The following is an 18,346-nucleotide window of genomic DNA, read 5'->3' on the forward strand; positions in this document are numbered from 1 at the left end:
CTACAATTAATACTTGATATATACAAGTTATGTTGGCAGGAGTCATATTTTCCATCCGTGTATTATGTTTTACATATACGCATAATGTTCATTACACCCAATAATTAATGTTGGCATCTCATTACTCTACATTCGAGTCACACGTAATATTTTTTATTCGCGAGTCAAATATAATACTTTCCACTCGCAAGTCGCATATCGCAAAAGATACCACATCTCCTGTTAAGTGAGTAGGTTAATTTGTCGTTAAAAAAATATTGGTTGACTCTGTATAAATAAAACAACCAAATAGACATTTTTATTAATGAGTTTATAATTTAAATAGCCATTATATTATATTATATTATATTATATATTATATACATACATATATTAAAAATTAAAAACTAAACGTAATGAACAGTAATTGAACAGTAGTCACGCCTGTACATATATTAAAAATTAAAAACTAAACGTAATGAACAGTAATTGAACAGTAGTCACGCCTGTACATATATTAAATTAAAATTAAAAATTATTAAATTATTATTATTAATTTAAAAATTAAAAACTAAACGTAATGAACAGTAATTGAACAGTAGTCACGCCTGTAAAGAACTGTAAAGAAGCAACCCTACACACAAAACCACACAGAGAAAAGATAGAGAGACAAGGGGAATGAGGGAGAGTGAGGGAGAGACAGGATCAGAGAAGAAGAAGGCCGACCGTGGCTTTCGACCGGCCGGCCATTCTGTTCTGGTTATCGTGGTTGCGGAGGTGGTTACCGGCGACGGTGACATTGAGGGTTCCGTCGGGCGCCGTCGGTGGTTATGATCGACGATGTTTGTAATTAATGGTGGTGATGGCGGTGATTCCGAATAAGGGCTGTGGTGGTTGTCGATGGTGAGCAGCGTCAGTGGTGGATGTAGTCGGAGACGGTGACGATGGTTTGGGTTAAAATCGAAACAGAGACGGAGACGGAGAGGGTAAAGACTTCAAGCAGGTTTTGTTGGCGGCGGCGGTTCCATAGGCCTCAACGGCGGCAGCGAACACAGCGTTCAGATCCACGTAACCAACGGTCACTGGATAAAAGTTCATCAATGAGAATTCCGACGGGAAAAGAACTAGGGTTCCGGTGATGCTGGACGACGATTTCAGGTATGACTTCAGGTTGCATGAAACTCTTTCATATAGATCTGATTTCTATTACTGCCATTGATTCTGGTTGGATAGGCATACAAGGGATTGCATTGGCTTTAAAATATTTGCTTTTTGAAGGCTTGGGAACTGTATTGTTTGGATAATTCTAATGTACCTAGAACCAAAGACCTTCCAGTTTTGCATTCTTGATATCCCGAGTTTCGGTAAGATGAAGCGGTGGAGGTATTGAGAGCAACAACGTGTCATTTATATTGAGATTCCATACCTCCACCTTGCTTTATCCTGCAACACATCAGGGTTCACTCTCTCATGAAAATCCATCTAAAACAATACCTCAATACCTCCAACGGCTGACTGAACTACCAGATGTTTCTGTGATGAATTGGTACTCTCTCACGACAGCCGCTAACCCGGCGACTCTAGCGATGGTGGTCTAACCGAAGATGACCTAGGGCTCCGCCGTGAACCCTATTGGTGAAGCCGGTTTGGTCAATCGGACGCGACGCGTTAGCGGTGATACAATCGCTACCGATTTTCCCTGCGCATACATCGGAAGACAATATGGTTTCGCAGTTGAGAACGGTAAACGGTGAGAAAGGGGGTCACGAGGAGGTACATGATCGGTTCGGTTACCGGAGAGAGATAGTGATAAGGGTGAGAAAAATAAAAATAAAGACATTGTTGATTTGTTGCCATCGGATCCATTTGGGATGGATATTGATATTAGTATCACATTTACGGCGATTACGGGATGGTTTGGTGATTTGGAACTCGAGTGTGGGGATCGTATGAGGAATAAGGTTGTGAATCATAAAGAGGATTATAGATTGTTTGCTGGTTTTAACTTCTTTTGGAACAGTGCTATGAAGTTTCAGTCGTTTCTGACCAATTCTATAGTTTTTCTTCTTAGCCTTTTAATTTCTTCGTTAGTTTTTTTTTAGCCTTTTAATTTCTTTTCTGATGCTTTTATTGTAACACAAACATGCATATGTAACAATGATGCATAGTTAAATAATTATATTAACCTTTTAAATTCATGAAAAAGTTTTTGAAAAAGAATTTGTTTAACTTTACAAGAAATATTGCATGAATATATTAAGTGATTCAGGTTTGATTGGCACAAAACCTTAGATGCTGCAGCTAATCCGTTGCCCATCGTGATATTGTTTTTCCAACAAAGCTCATGACATCCCAGAAACCTCTCACTAGGATGGTGGCTGTCTTTATTTCTCAAGTGTCTAAAGGATGGATGCACAAGGTAGAAATTTTTTACATGACTTAAGTGGTTTAGAAGAAACAAGAGTGATTTGTTGTCACGAAATGCGGAGAGTCTGTAAATGAGTTTGCTGTTTGTCCTGATGTTATTGGAGGGGATCCTCATGATGCGTTCGTTCTAGCTCTTAGTTATCTGGGAACGAAAGATCTTCTTTTGGTGGAGCATGTTTGTAGATCTTTGTGTTATACGATTCGTAACGATTCTCTATTATGGAGAAATCTTTACATTGATCAGCCATTGAATGAGAGAATAACTGATGATATTCTTATCCGGTTGACAAACCGTGCTAAAGGTAATCTACGGTTTCTAAGCTTAATAAAATGCCCAAAGATCACAGATGATGGTCTGCGGCGCATATTGGAAACAAATCCAAAATTGACCAAGGTCAGTAATTTCTACATTGGTTATTGGTATATGTTATTTAATATAGTTTGCATACTATCTCTATTAATTAATGTTGACTTTTTTTTTTTTTGAGAGTTCAATTTGTGTAGTCTTGGGTTGTTTTGGTCCTGGGTCTATGTTTTGCTTGATCTTTGGGATGTAGTATGGTTGTTTTGGTGATTGGTTATGAACCTTGGGGTACACAGTACACTGTTTGCAAGCTAGCTTCTTGCTACTTTGCATTCTTGGTTTTGGCAGTGAATAAATTTGTTGGTCTTAAAAAAAGGTTAGTTAAAAGTTTTATTATATATGCCGTCTTGATCACTTTCTCAGTCCCGGAACACCAAATGTGGCATTTTTTAGCATTCATTGTTTTACTTAAAGCTATTTTACAATCTTCATAATGATGCTTATACATGATTTATGAGTTGTAATGTAAAACGTACATATATCACACCAAGAACGACCTGGTTGAGCGCGCCGCAACGCGGCGCTATTTATAAAACTAGTTGGTCATGTATCAAAAGCTTATCAATGCTCAAGAAAGTTATAAAACCTTCTAATGATATGTTTTTAGGCCACTGGGGGTGGCAAAAGTTCAACGCAAGATACTGTGATAGGGACTTTTCAACGCGTGGAAAAAACAAATTCCCACCGCCACTCCAAGTGTCACGTGTGATAGTTCAACGTAAACCCAGATTTCGTTATTTTCTTCACGGCGTGATGGTTTTTTTTTTTTTTTGTGAGGGTAATTGTTGGTTGGGGGGAAATTGTTAGGTGTGGTGGTGAGTGATGACCATTGCCACCAAAAAAGGTTGTGAGTGATGGAAAAATGGTTGCTGACATGGCGGAACATGATTGGATATTGTGAGTGATGGAATTCTATCACTAGTGACCACCCCACTCCCCTTATTCCCTGCAAGTACACACACTTTCTACACTAAAATAATGCATGATCATCTTATTTCTCCCAAACACAAATGCATGTAGAGAAGTACAAGTGTACAACTATTTATATACTTGCATGTATCATGAAACTCTCATTTCAGTTTTCTCAAAGACCAAAAATGGAGTTAATGTTGGTAACAATTAACTACAACATCAAGCTATGGAATTCCAAAGTTCAAAAACTGAAAAATCAACAAGAGATCATCAAATACTATTTAACAAACAGCATTAACAACCTGCAAATTACCAATAAACGTCTACAAAAAATGGAAATTTTCATGGCAAATGCGCATGCAAATCCCAAATTCATAGACCAGATCATGGATCAATCTGAAAAGGAACAAGAATTCAACAAATCTTTGCCTTTTATGATACCATCTTTGAAGTTGCTATCAACAAAACATAATCTTTCCTTTGTGTACAAGCTTTTTGAGATGGTGAATGACCCTGATACAAACTCCGTTATGATATGGAACAAATCGGGTACTAGTTTCTTTATTAAAGATGAAAAGGGGTTGCAAGATCATGTTAAAGAAAGATTCGATCACACAATGGGAACGTTCTATAGAAAACTCAGTGAATTTGTAAGAATATTTATCATTGCTTTTATTTTCTTTTCATTTTGCGATCGTGTTTAATAAATTAATTATTTATAGGGCTTCAAATGTGTGGACAAGTTTTTATGTGAATACACCAACGAAAACTTTCAAAGAGATAACGAACATATGTTGAAGAACATCAAGAGTATGAGAAAGCTACTGGTAGTAAAAAGGAACATGAAGAGTGATATGGAAGAAGAATTGAAAAGACTAAAGTTTTTCCAAAATGAATTAAAGAATAACATTTCAAATATTAAGGAGAAAGAACAAAGCACAAAATGTGATATGTTGAACATCAAAAGGTGCCTAGAGAATGCCAGTAAAACGATAGAATGTTCGCCTTCTATCGATTCCCAATCCCAAGCTTATGTGAGTATAACTTTTATTTTTTTTTCCATGATTAGCAAAGATGAAATTTATAAAAAAATGGGTGCCAAAGTTTAGCATATAGTTGTGTTTATGAATTATGATATATATTGACATCCACTTTACAGGGGAGGTAAAAACTTAAACAGGATGGTGGAAGTCAACCATGGTTGAATTCCATTAAAACTGCAGATATTGGAAAAATCAAGCAAGATTTGTACATATTACATGTTCAACTTGTGAATTTGGAACAGGAATACACGTTTATAGAAGATCAGTTGGCTGCTATAGAAAGAATTTTTCCGGGTATAGAGGCAAAGCAAAAAGAAATCGAATTTTCAGTGAACAAACTGTTTATGAATCGGAATGTTATTCCCAAGAAACGATCACGAACAAATAAAAATAATGAAAAAATGGAAATAGGAACTCAAAAGGCGCGGACTTATAATAGTGAACGCTCAAAAGAGGCTATGAACAGGAATGATCACATTGCAAATAAGGAAGAACTGACGACCAACTTTGATTCACAAGAACCATTTTACATTTTCAATCATTTAATGGAAAATGTTAGCTACTCGGATACTGATATATAACACCTGATGATCTCACGCCATGGATTCAAACATTGGAAGGAAAACCGACGCTTTCCTAATAATCTCTTCCATGTGGATTAGTTTCGTTCTCATGAATGTTAAGTAGCAGAAAAACTGTTAGATTGTTGGACAGACTTTTCTCTTTCGTATAATATAGTGGTTGCATAATATGTTTTTGATGTTTGTACGACGAAATAGACCCTGCTTCAAAATATCTGATAAAATTATCAGGGGTCAAATAGTCGGTTTTGGTTGATCAATTACATACCATGACTTAAACAACATTAGCTACTTGATCACTAAGCACAACCTTATTACCAATTTCTTCAAGAACCCTAACCTTAATAAAGGGATCTTTGGGTGGGACCATGTTCTAAATAAGATATGAACCATAATCATATTAGCTTAATACTATTCTTGTTTGTTACATAATGATGGATTCCATTATCAATATATGGCAGCTTACAACAGCCAAATCAAGATCTTGCATATCTGACATGTAAGATTGTAAAGTTGCAGCATGATTTTCAAAATATTCATTCTCTGAGCTGCTAAGTTTCTCTTTAATTGCGTCGGGGAGATCACGTTTGATGGTCCGTCCCAGATGTTGAATAGCTTCTGCTCGATTATACCTATCAGAAAAATAATAATAAAACATAGCGTAAAGTACAGTTTCAGTCCCTGGGGTTTACACCCAATCACAGGTTCAACCCTCATTTGAAAAAATTAAACAGTCCGGTCCCTGTGGTTGTCAATTGCTCGTAATCAGGTCCCTCTGTCAATTAACCGTTAGCTATTTAACAGAGTGAAGGGCAGTTTGGTCTTTTCACCAAAACTTGACCCTGGGCTAGTTTATTAGTCCTCTAGCATCTTTGAGAAGCACGATTTCGATCCCTTTTCAGCCCAAACGCTCTGTCGACCATCTCCAGCTCAGGCGATCGTATCAGAAGAGCTCCGATCATTAAAGTCATGTTTGAAAGATGAAGAATATGGAGATTGTTGGACAAAAAACAAGCCAAACCAAGCTGTAATATTTAAAACATGCGTTCCGTCTATTAATTTCTTTATCCAACTGATGTATAAACTCAGCTTTTATGACCAACTCGTATCGTAAAAACGTAGCCAGATTTGTATAACAAAGTGTGAAATTTGCCAATATCATCTAGGACGGAAAGAGTTGTAGAAAGAATACAACTTGATTATAATTTACAAAAGATCATGATTGATATACACTGAAACTCACTAATATATCTACAATTTCTCAATATAAGAGAAAATTATAAATTAATCAAATAGACTCATCTAGACAAATGAGTCTTCTTCTTGATAAGTGCTACATGTACCTTGCAGATTCTATATGATGCAATAGAGGCATAAGGTAGAATCTAGATCAAATGACTCTCCTTCTTACACATGTCTATAAGTATTGCAGCCTAAAGTTTTATATGATGCAACAGAGGGTTAAGATAGAATCTCCATCAGATAAATCTTCTTCTTACACTTTTATAGAGTATTCTTTGGAAGAAGACGATCGTATCCATGTGGTTGTTGATGTTAATTGCTTAGTAATTAAGGATAAATTAGTGGTTAGTTAATAGATTTGGAAAAAGTTTCAAATATGGAGGGAATTTATAACTTATAGTTCAGGGATTAAAAGTGTAAGTAAATTTAAGGGGGGTATTTTGGTATTTTCACTGAATTACAAACGGTCAGTTAGAGGGGAGGACTGATTGCGAGCAATCGACAACCACATGGACCGGACTGTTGATTTTTTTCAAATGAGGGCTGAACCTATGATTGGATGTATAAGACCATACGGTGTGGGCGTTTACAAGCTGAGTGGAAGCTTGTCAACGCCGTGCACACCAGCCCGGCCTCGGCGTGGGTCATTCGGCGGTGTAAATCCCACAGGCATTGAGGCCAAATTCATGTTGACGTGGCAAGTTTCAATTGGCGTGGGTATTAGCCGTTTGACAACAACCGTTATTTTTTTAAATTTTAAAAACTTAAATATTTAAAAAACAAAATTTTACCCGATTCCATATTTTTTACAAACTCTCACATTTCACCGAAATTTTTATAACCTCTCTCCCATTTCCACTTCACAAAACCGAACATGTCAGCCATTCATTGAGCCATTCATTGAACTGAAGAAGAGGATACCGCATTATGCAAGTTGTGGGTCGAAGCCTTGAGCCACTAGATGTTGCGTAACCGCTCGAGCGGTACGTTTTGGGGGAGAATTTTACAACACTTTTGCATTCATAGGGGGAAGACCACCCGAACCATGGACTCGCTTTCTTCTCGTTTTATGGTTATCCGTTTGGATTGCGAAATATTCGAGACGGTGCACACCGTGGTGGAAACGCGGATGGTGACCTTGGGGAGAACGACATTATACAAGTTGCTCTTATCAATTTCAGGTACGAACACAACTGTGAATTCCGTCACGTTTTGGCTTGGCAGATTATTAGATGTTTTATGTAGTAATTTTTAATTTTTATGTTTTAATTTAATTATGTAATCTTTTTATTTTATTTTAGTCGTGTGTTTTTTAGTTATCTAAGGGTTTTTATTATTATATTACTAGGTTAGAACCCCGTATATTAGACGGGTTGAATAAATGTAATTTTATATGTTAAATTAAAAAAATATTCTTTAAAAATCTCGTTTATTACACGGGTTGAATAAATGTAATTTTATATATAAAAATTATATCTCTAAGAATCCCATGTATGGTACTGAATAGATGTAATATTATATACCAAATAATAGAAACTCGTGATTTGTACGGGTTGAATAAATCTAATTATATATACTAAATAATAAAAAAAAGTTATATCTTTAAAAACACTGTGTATTAAACAAGTTAAATAAATGTAATTTTAATAACCTTGTATATTACTCGGGTTGGATAAATGTAATTTTATAAACTAAATAATAAAAAAGTTATATCCTTATAAACCTTGTGTGTTATACGGGTTGAATAAATCTAATTATATGTACTAAATCATCATCATAATCATACTCAGTAAATTCCACCAATAGCAAAGCTAAGGTAGAATCTGAGGAAGGTAAGATATAGAGGCTGCTTTCAGTGAGACCCTCGGCTCGATAGTAGTTTTGCATCAAGCCTTGGACATAAGGCACATAACACTCAGCAATCGAGACAAATACCGATTAGTGCATGTTCCCTTTTGTCTTTCTGTTATCAACGCCACCACATGATGATGATGGCGTTGATAAAATTGCATTATTAACCGTCCGCCGCTTTTAACGTTATTTTCACGAACTTAGTAAAATAACGTTAAAATTAATGCAGTTTCACTTTTGCTCTCCGAGCGTCCACACATATACATTATATGCGCATACCGCAAGCGGGGCAAATATATACTATTTAATAAAAAAAGTTATATCTTTTAAAACACCATGTATTACACGGGTTAAATAAATGTAATTTTGTATAGTAAATAATATGCTATTGGATTCGTTTAAAAAATCATAAATTTGGTTCGGTTTAATTTGAGTCAAATCACAAACTTGGTTAAGTTTAATTCAAATTGATTAGAACCCGAATTTGAAAATTAAAAACAGAATTATATTATTAGCTTCTCTTCCTAATTAGTGTTTTTTTTAGAATTTGATCTAATGTCTAATAAATTATTTTGTATATTTTGTTTGTAATTTAAATTTTTTATATGAGCGTATTATTGTTTTTTAAGATTATTGTTTTGTGCTATTATTTAAAAAATATCTTTAATTTATAACTTAAATTTGAAGATAATATATTATTAGAAAAAATAGAATATTTATAACTTAAATTTGAAGATAATATATTATTAGAAAAAATAGAATGATTATATCCGACATTCAAAGTAAGATAATATTTAATATTAATTAATTATTTATTATTTAATTAATTGATATAAGATAAGTATGAAAAGGCATGAAATTATAAATGTAGACGCCTTCAATGAATGACACGTGTCCCAAAACAGGTTTCTTTTATTATAGTAGATAGATGTAATGGTTTTTATTTTTAAACATGTAACGTTGAATTATTAACGTTATTTGTTTAATTACTTTTATTGTATTTTGATAAATTAATTAGAATTTATAGAATATTTCAATATAATTTAACAAAAAAAAAAAGTGGTTCACGTGTCAAATAACGCCACTCTTCCATGCCCCTTTTCAAACCCCTCTTTTCTGACGCAAACTGACGTGTCTTCCACGTGTCAGAGAAATCTCATTTTTCAGGCACCTCCACATCGTATGGTCTAAGTGCCCCGAAATCACCAGCATTTTTATCTGTTTCATTGTTTGATCCTTCCGCTTGCATCTGCCTGTCACACATTAAATTAAAATGTAAGTCAAAGGATGTAAAACGTAGGAAAATAATAAAGAACTTGTAGTAAGCCCTCCGCGTTACGGTAGGGGCGTAAAACCATGATAAATAGCACCAATACCACACCATGGTCAGCAACAACCAATACTAAAGTTGCGGCGTGTTAATGCGAAGAAAGTAGATCGAAAAGTAAAATATAGAAAATAATAAGTAAGACGATTTAAAACCCGCACGTCACGACAAATAGGGATGAGCATTTGGTACCGAGTATATTCGGTACCGGTACCCATTTTCCCATTTTTCGGTACCGGTACCGATACCACTTTTCTCAATTTTTCGGTACTGGTATTTTCGGTACCGAACGGGTGCCGTGCTCATCCCTAGCGACGAACCTGACTAACGGGAAGAAAATAGACGATAGGAAAAGTTGGTGTCGTGCTCATCCCTTATTTTCAAACGCACGTCGGCAACGCAGACTGGGTTTAGCCCGTCAGTGATGCGATGTCTGACGCGAGCTTCCAGTTTCTTCGTTTCGCATATCCGGTTGATCTTAGTTTCGACCTGATGATCCGTAAGGTTACCGAGAAGCTTCTTAAGCTTCATTAGACATGTGAAACATCGGTTTTCAATCACGCATCGAGATGCGAGTAAGGATACAACTAGTATGCGAGAACGAATAGGATTATGGTCTTATATGGTATGTTGATAGATAGGAACTATAGAAGGGCATGATTAGGAAATGATGAAGAGTGTACGTTTGTATGTGCATGGTTTGTAAATAAGTAAGTTAGGGGTAGGATTAGTATGTCCATATGTAATATAATTTCAAGGTATATGTAAGGTTTGGATAAAAGATATGTAAGCACGCATTTTAGATTTAGTATGTACTAATGAATATATTTTGTACATTTAAGGCACGGGTTTCATACGTACAAATATAAATAGTACTAATCAAGTTGCTATAGAGAATGAAATGAAGTGCAGGTACATCATTGTTGGATCATTAAAGGATAGACATGGAAATGTAAAATTGGAAGTCAGGGAGTTATCCGGATGAAATGCATTTAAGAACGGAACGTGATATGGCTGTTTAATTACGTATTTTTAGATTACGCTTAATGTCACCAAGTACTAATAATGTGAATGTATGTGGTGTCCGCATGTTACACGGATCATTACTATTAATCACAAGGTACAAGCGGGTAAGATCGAGTCAAAGAACATGGATTGTACGAAAGAGTGGTCACTTGGTTGTAGTCGCATGTTATATTTGAAATATATAAATTAAAAGATGAATGATGAAAATCTTTTTAATGAGTTGTCCTTAAATGGTTATTAAGTATGTTAGGACAAGTATAAAGAAAGAAATTTTAAGGTTCGTATTTTCCGCTGCGTCTTTTCAGTTAAATCGTGTTAGGGTCTTACAACTTGGTACCAGAGCCCTGGTTTGAGTGAAACCAAGTACAAATAAGTGAGTACTTGAACTCAAACCCGTGTGCTCTAGTGACTAGGGACCCGTACAATCCAAGACTCGATCAAGACCTAAAGGTAGAAGTTAATGAAAGCATGTATATGTACATTTATATGAAGAAACTAACTATGTTATATATATGTAAGGTAAGCATGGATAATTGAGAAGAATGTTCTGAGGCTACGGTCTAGGACCAACACCAAAGCATGTAATAAGACAAAATGGACCCCAGGTATGCAATTTCAATACATGGGTACCAGTGTTGGGAAAACCTCCCAAGGGAGGATAAATCTTAAATGAAGACAATGATGTTGTCATGGTAAAGTTTAAAAATGTTACGCAAACTAAAATCCATTTCTTCGGTTATAAGGTGATGATAATATGAAGGCGCGAGACTAGTATGTGGATTGCGCGTCTGGCCAGTGTGCAAGAAGCATATGACCCTCGTGAGACCATGATAGTCATCACATGTATGTTCGGTGGGATTGGAAGGTAAGTGATTCGTGTGGGTGTTTTGTCAACAAAATATAGGTGGACAGCAACCAGGTCAGCCTACTTGCAGAGGTTATTTTGGGGCCTTAACCATCTTGTTTTGGCATGATTTTTGGTGAGAAGTAAGATAACATTATAAATGATATTATGTAATTTTTGTAGATTTTTCTAAAATTCTTTGATGTGGTTTTGATGGTATTTTGTTCATAAAATAGTCGTTGAAAGCATTATGTTTAAAAATGTTGTAACGGGTCAAAATTTTATACATCACTAACCAAATGGTAACGGATCAAGGTGGATAAGTAGTCTTTATAGTTTTAGTTTGTGATTTACGTTAATAATATAATACTTAGATGAGAATGAAATCTAATAAGTAAATGAGACATGATTAAAATGTTACAACACGGTGAATATTGAAATTTTGACCCGTTATGATTTTATAAATGAAATGTGTGATCTCAGGGATTTGGTTTATGGCAATTAGATTGGGTACATTTACTAATGATCTTTATTATGGCAAGGATCGAGTCTGGATATGTTAACAGGTCGCATGGATCGAAACAAATAGAATAAGTTTAATGATGGTAAATTGATGCTGAAGGTGGTTGCCTATGTCCCTCCCAAGATAGACTACGCATGTTGTGGAAGCTTACGACAAATACCTTATGTGATATGTTGTGGTTTACGCCAAAGTGCATGTGGGTGTAGGCTATGCCATGGCTGGTGTAGCCTATGCCGGATTTGTCTTGACCTACCCATTTTTGTCGTGTTAAAATTTATTTTGATGCAAACCTTTTGCCATGTTTCCTAGATGTTATACAACTAACTTAAGGTTTTGTAATACCTTAGGTAATGTCGTGGATAAGTTAAATTTTATTTTTCAAAAGTATAACAATAGTGTACTCGTTTTGAAGATAAAAAACGTTTGTTTTTATGGTGCAATTTTTATTAAAAAAATAATGTCGTATGAAAAAGTTATTAACTTCTTCTTTTTGTTCAATCTCACTCATTTAACCTATGTTATTGATTAGTTAATAGATGGTCATGATTATTTTGTACACTTCCTACCCAGATAAACTTCCTAGTATATTCCGACCATATTTTTGCTTTATTTTTTACTTTTTCAATTAGATTTCATATATTTTTGTTTTCTTTTTAATTTTTCTTAATTACTCTCTAAAGTGAATTGTGTGATGTCCATGTTTTTAGTTTTTTTATAGTTATTTTTAATATAATTGTTATAAAATTTTGGTTTTATGGTTTTTTCGACATGTAAATATAAAAATGTTGAGTTTTTTTATATACACTTATATTGTTTACCTTTTTTTGTTATTTGAATAACAAAATATAAAAATTTTAAATACATTGTCCAACATGTTTATTTTTATTTACGATTCAATAAATCTTTTAGTCAAATGGGTAAATATAGTTGATTTTTTTTTTGTTCTTTGATGTGATGAACAGAAATTATGTTCGAACTATATCGGTAATGGTACCGTATTCGTCCTTATGTTTTCTCGACGTGGCATAAAAACTGAGCCGATACTAACCGTGCCGATATCGACCAAAATCCCGCCACAGAGCGTGAGAAATCCCACTAGTTTCTAACAACAAACAAAATAACATTAATATCTAAGAAACAAAATAACATTAATATTTCTAACAATAAACAGAATAACATTAATATTTTCAACGTATACGTGTAGAGAAGTCCGATCAACAAGGCTAAGCCAACTTCATCATCACTAACTTCTAGGCCCAAAATAACAAACCACAAACAAACCAAAAAAAAATGGCAGACCAGCTACAGAGATCAGCAATATCATTCAGAAGACAAGGATCATCCGGTCTCATTTGGGACCACAACTTCTTATCCGGCGAACTCAACCGCTTTTCCCAACCCAAACCCCCCTCAGCTAACGCCGATCCGGTTCAAACTGCCGAAAACGAAGAGTCGAATACAACGATAAGACCCGTCAATACCGTTAGACGGAACCGGTCCAGAAACGGTGCAGAATTGGTACCAGAGCCGCCGTCACCCAGGGTTCGTGTTTGTGGGCTTTGTCGTGTTTTTGGTAAGGGTAATAAAAGTCATGCACGAACCGGTTCACGTAAGCGTGGTATTGTTTGAGTGGTTATGTAATTGTTGTTTTGAATTATTCGTCGAGACGTGATGCTTAGAATTGTCAAAAATCGATTGTTACGTGAATTAATTTCGATAATAACGAGGTGTAAGGTTTTGTTTGTGATTCTAGTTTCTTTAATTTTTCTTCCTATATAATTTATGGTTATGGTTATTATAACCTTTTGATAGGCACCACCGAACGGCCTTTTATTCAGGTTAAATGTTTAAACATCAATCCAATGGCAAAAACTAAAATAGTTAATTTGATTAGAAATAGATGTGGGATTTAAATCTTACATGGGTTTGATTCTTTTTATTTGCTTAGGTCAAGGGTGTGGCTTGGGCCCCCTCCCCCCCTCCCCCTCCCGCCACATCACCAACTTTAGCGCCCCGGGGCTCTCCCATATGACATGGCGTCTAGGTGGATCTGACATGGCGTGATAAAGCCCCTAGGGGCTTTAGGGGACTTGGGGCGGTGACTTTTGCTCTGTGATGGGACAAAGTTCAACGCGTGATATTTCAATTATTCCACCGACACCATGCAATGTTAACGAGTTATGGATAGATTCCGTGATAATGTTAACGCGTGATAAGGTTTGAGTGATGGAACATGTGAGGGGTGTGAGGGTTTATTGTTGGGTGTTGTGAGTGATAACCATTGCCACTAAAAAAGGTTGTGAATGATGGAAAAATGGTTGATGACATGACGGAACTTGATTGGGTGTTGTGAGTGATGAGTGATGACCACCCCCCTTATACCACACCCTCGAGTCTTAACATCTGTGTTTGATTAGAGGTCCATCTTCAAATCTTATGAGGTTGGTTTTAAATAGGTACTTCTGGACCTGAATAAATAGACTGATACTACTGGATCATCTATGCTGCCTCATTAAAAACCTTACTAAGAAAACCCAGTGGGACAAAACTTAGTTAAGGGAAAAAGAGTACAGCGTGTATAATTCTCCCCATGAATTCAACAAACATCTTTCAATCTACGAAGACCGATCTTGTCTGATAACTGCTCAAAACTGCTTCTAGGTAAAGATTTTGTGAACAGGTCTGCTAGATTTTCACTTGACTTGATCTGACGAACATCGATTTCCCTTTCTTTCTGCAAGTCATATGTTGAGAAGAACTTTGGTGAGATGTGCTTTGTTCGATCACCCTTGATATAACCTTCTCTGATCTGAGCTATGCAAGCAGCATTGTCTTCATAAATAATTGTCGGCTCCTTCTTGATCTGTTCTAATCCGCATGCTTCTTGTATGTGATTAATCATTGATCTCAACCACACGTATTCTCGACCAGCATCATATAGTGCTATCAATTCGGCATGATTTGATGATGTTGCTGTAAGTGTTTGCTTAGTTGACTTCCAAGAAATTGCTGTGCCACCGTATGTGAATACATAACCTGTCTGAGATTTTGCTTTGTGAGGATCTGATAGATATCCGGCATCAGCATACCCAACAAGCTAGGACTTTTGATCTTTCTGATAGAAAAGACCTAAATCTTGTGTCCCGCAAATATACCAGAATATATGTTTTACACCATTCCAGTGTCTACGTGTTGGATTCGAACTGTATCTCGCTAGTACATGTACTGCAAATGCAATGTCAGGTCTTGTGTTATTTGCGAGATACATAAGGGCATCGATCGCGCTTAAGTATGGTACTTCTGGACCAAGTACTTCTTCGCCTTCTTCTTGAGGGCGATAAGGATCCTTCTGTGGATCTAGCGGTCGGACAACCATAGGTACGCTAAACGGATGCGCTTTATCCATATTGACCCGTACTAACATCTTCTGGATGTAGTTTGATTGATGGACAAATGTGCCATTGCACAGATACTCAAATTGTAGTCCGATACATAATTTCGTCATACCAAGATCTTTCATTTCAAATTCCTTCTTTAGCAAATGAGCAGCTTTCTCTATCTCTTCAGGAGATCCGATGATGTTGATATCATCAACATAGACTGCTATTATAGTGAAATTTGAGAGTGATCTTTTTATAAAAACACATGGACTGATTACATCAGACTTGTATCCTTCTTTTTCGAGATATTTACTAAGTCGATTGTACCACATACGACCAGATTGTTTGAGACCATATAAAGATCTCTGGAGCTTTATAGAACACATATCTCGAGGTGTTGATTTTAATGCTTCAGGCAATTTTAATCCTTTAGGGATTTTCATGTAGATGTCATTTTCAAGTGTCCCGTATAAGTATGCGGTGACGACATCCATTAGTCTCATATGAAGTCCTTCAGAGATTGTGAGGCCGATTAGGAACCTAAGGGTTATCGCATCTACTACAGGGGAATACGTTTCCTCATAATCAACTCCTGGATTTGGGAAAACCCTTGTGCTACAAGTCGAGCCTTATATCGTACAATCTCATTCTTTTCATTTCTCTTTATTGCAAACACCCATTTATACCCTACTGGTTTGACGTCTATGGGCGTTCGGACTACAGGTCCGAAAACATGTCGCTTTTCGAGCGAATTTAATTCGGCATTCATGGCTTCTTGCCATCTTGGCCAATCATTTCTGTGCATGCACACTTCTAAAGTTTTAGGCACGTAATCATTTTCATTGATTACATCCGTTGCTATAGCATATGTGAATACATCATCAACACGTGTTTTATTCCGGTTCCACATTGTACTATCTTGTACATAATTAATAGAGATTTCATTTTCGTTCGGTACCGGTGTTTTCTCTGAAACTTCATTTTCCTCTGGATTCATAGTTGTCTCTTCTGGGACATTTACCTCTACCGGGGTTTCACTTATAATCTTTTGTGAGTTTTCACCAACTGCGTTACTTTGCTCTTTTTGTTTCCGTGGGTTTTTGTCTTTGGAACCGATTGGTCTCCCACGCTTTCGTTGTATAGTAATCGCTTCTGGGATTACTTCAATTCGAGCAGGTGCATTTGATGCTGGTACATGTGACTTTGTCACTCTATTCGTGTCTGTGAATGCATCTGGTAATTCATTTGCTATTCTTTGCAAATGTATGATCTTTTGGACTTCATATTCACATTGACTACTTCGGGGGTCGAGATTTGATAGCGATGATGCATTCCACGTTATTTCTTGCATTACCAGTCTTTCTTTGTCCTTATCTCCCCCTAAGACTGGGAACATTGTTTCATTAAAATGACAGTCAGCATACCGTGCTGTAAACATATCTCCCGTCATTGGTTCTAAATATTTAATTATGGACGGGGAGTTAAAACCAATATAGATACCCAGTCTTCTTTGGGGTCCCATTGTAGTACGTTGTGGTGGCGGTATTGGTACATATACTGCACAACCAAAAATTCTAAGGTGGGACAAACTTGGTTCTCGTCCGGAGACCAGTTGTAATGGGGAGTATTCGTGATCAGCAGTTGGTCTCAATCTAATCAGTGCAGCGGCATGCAAAATAGCATGACCCCATGCAGAAGATGGTAATTTACATCTCATTAAGAGTGGTCTAGCGATTATTTGTAACCGTTTAATCAGAGATTCAGCTAAACCGTTTTGTGTGTGAACATGAGGTACTGAATGTTCAACATTGATCCCAATTGACATACAATAGTCATTAAAAGCTTGAGATGTGAACTCTCCCGCATTATCCATCCGGATGTTTTTAATTTGATTATCGGGGAAATTGGCTCTCAATTGTATGATTTGAGCTAAAAACCGGGCAAATGCTACATTTCGAGTAGCTAAAAGGCTCACATGTGACCACCTTGAGGATGCGTCTATTAAGACCAAGAAATAGCGGAATGGTCCACACGGGGGATGAATAGGCCCACAAATATCCCCTTGGATTCTTTCTAAAAATGATGGGGTTTCATGTACCAATTTAGTTTGTGAGGGCCGAGTTATAAGTTTGCCCAGAGAGCATGCTGCACATGATAAGTCTTGTGGTAGCAAAACTTTTAAGTTTTTGAGAGGGTGCCCGGTTGCACTTTTAGTTATTCGTCTCATCATTTTTCTACCAGGGTGACCTAGACGGTCATGCCATATATTGAATGTGTCTTTATCTAATAGCTTTTGGTTACTCACCATGTATGATTCGATAGGATTGATATTAGTACAATATAATCCAGAGGATAAGGCTTCTAATTGTTTCAATAATTATTTCTTGGCCATTTTTGTTTGAAGTAATTTGAAGATATTCAATTTTATTTTCAGATATTGTTTTTAAGTGGTAACTGTTTTTTCGAATATCTTTAAAGCTGAGTAAATTTCTTCTGGATTTACTAGAATATAATGCATTATCAATAGTTAATTTGGTACCCGAAGATAATGTTATGTGTGCTCTGCCGGAGCCTTCGATAAGATTACTGACGCCAGATATAGTACTAATCGGTGTCTCTGCCGGAGACAACTCAGAAAAAAATTTCATATCTTTAAGAATAGTGTTAGTACTACCGCTATCTACCAGGCATTCATCACCAATAATAGCTCTACTGTAGCTAGCATGCATATTTCTTCAGGAAATAAAAAAAAATAAAAGTTAATTCAAGTGCGGTAAATTCAAGTTTTGATAAGTTCGACATATTATCTACAAAGGAAAAAATAAGGCATTTTAAAAACAAGCCTTC

The 18,346-nt window shown here is 36.1% G+C and overlaps 1 protein-coding gene across 1 annotated transcript; it reads left to right on the forward strand.

Annotated features, from left to right (window-relative positions):
• Positions 1 to 3,713: 3,713 nt before the first annotated feature.
• On the forward strand, positions 3,714 to 5,476 carry LOC110882628 (heat stress transcription factor A-2d-like). The gene is made up of 3 exons (XM_035978646.1): positions 3,714 to 4,332; positions 4,405 to 4,716; positions 4,842 to 5,476. The coding sequence occupies exons 1-3, from the start codon at positions 3,781 to 3,783 to the stop codon at positions 4,848 to 4,850; spliced, it is 873 nt and encodes a 290-aa protein (XP_035834539.1). The 5' UTR covers positions 3,714 to 3,780; the 3' UTR covers positions 4,851 to 5,476.
• Positions 5,477 to 18,346: the final 12,870 nt, after the last annotated feature.

This window comes from Helianthus annuus, chromosome 10 (assembly GCF_002127325.2).
Source record: "Helianthus annuus cultivar XRQ/B chromosome 10, HanXRQr2.0-SUNRISE, whole genome shotgun sequence".
NCBI classification, from domain to species: Eukaryota; Viridiplantae; Streptophyta; class Magnoliopsida; order Asterales; family Asteraceae; genus Helianthus; species Helianthus annuus.

Excerpts from the sequence above, each read along its gene's own strand:
- LOC110882628 (XM_035978646.1), top strand. The coding sequence starts at position 3,781 with ATGCATGTAGAGAAGTACAAGTGTACAACTATTTATATACTTGCATGT. Across the intron at positions 4,333-4,404 it reads ATAGAAAACTCAGTGAATTT|GGCTTCAAATGTGTGGACAA; the intron begins GTAAGAATATTT and ends AATTATTTATAG.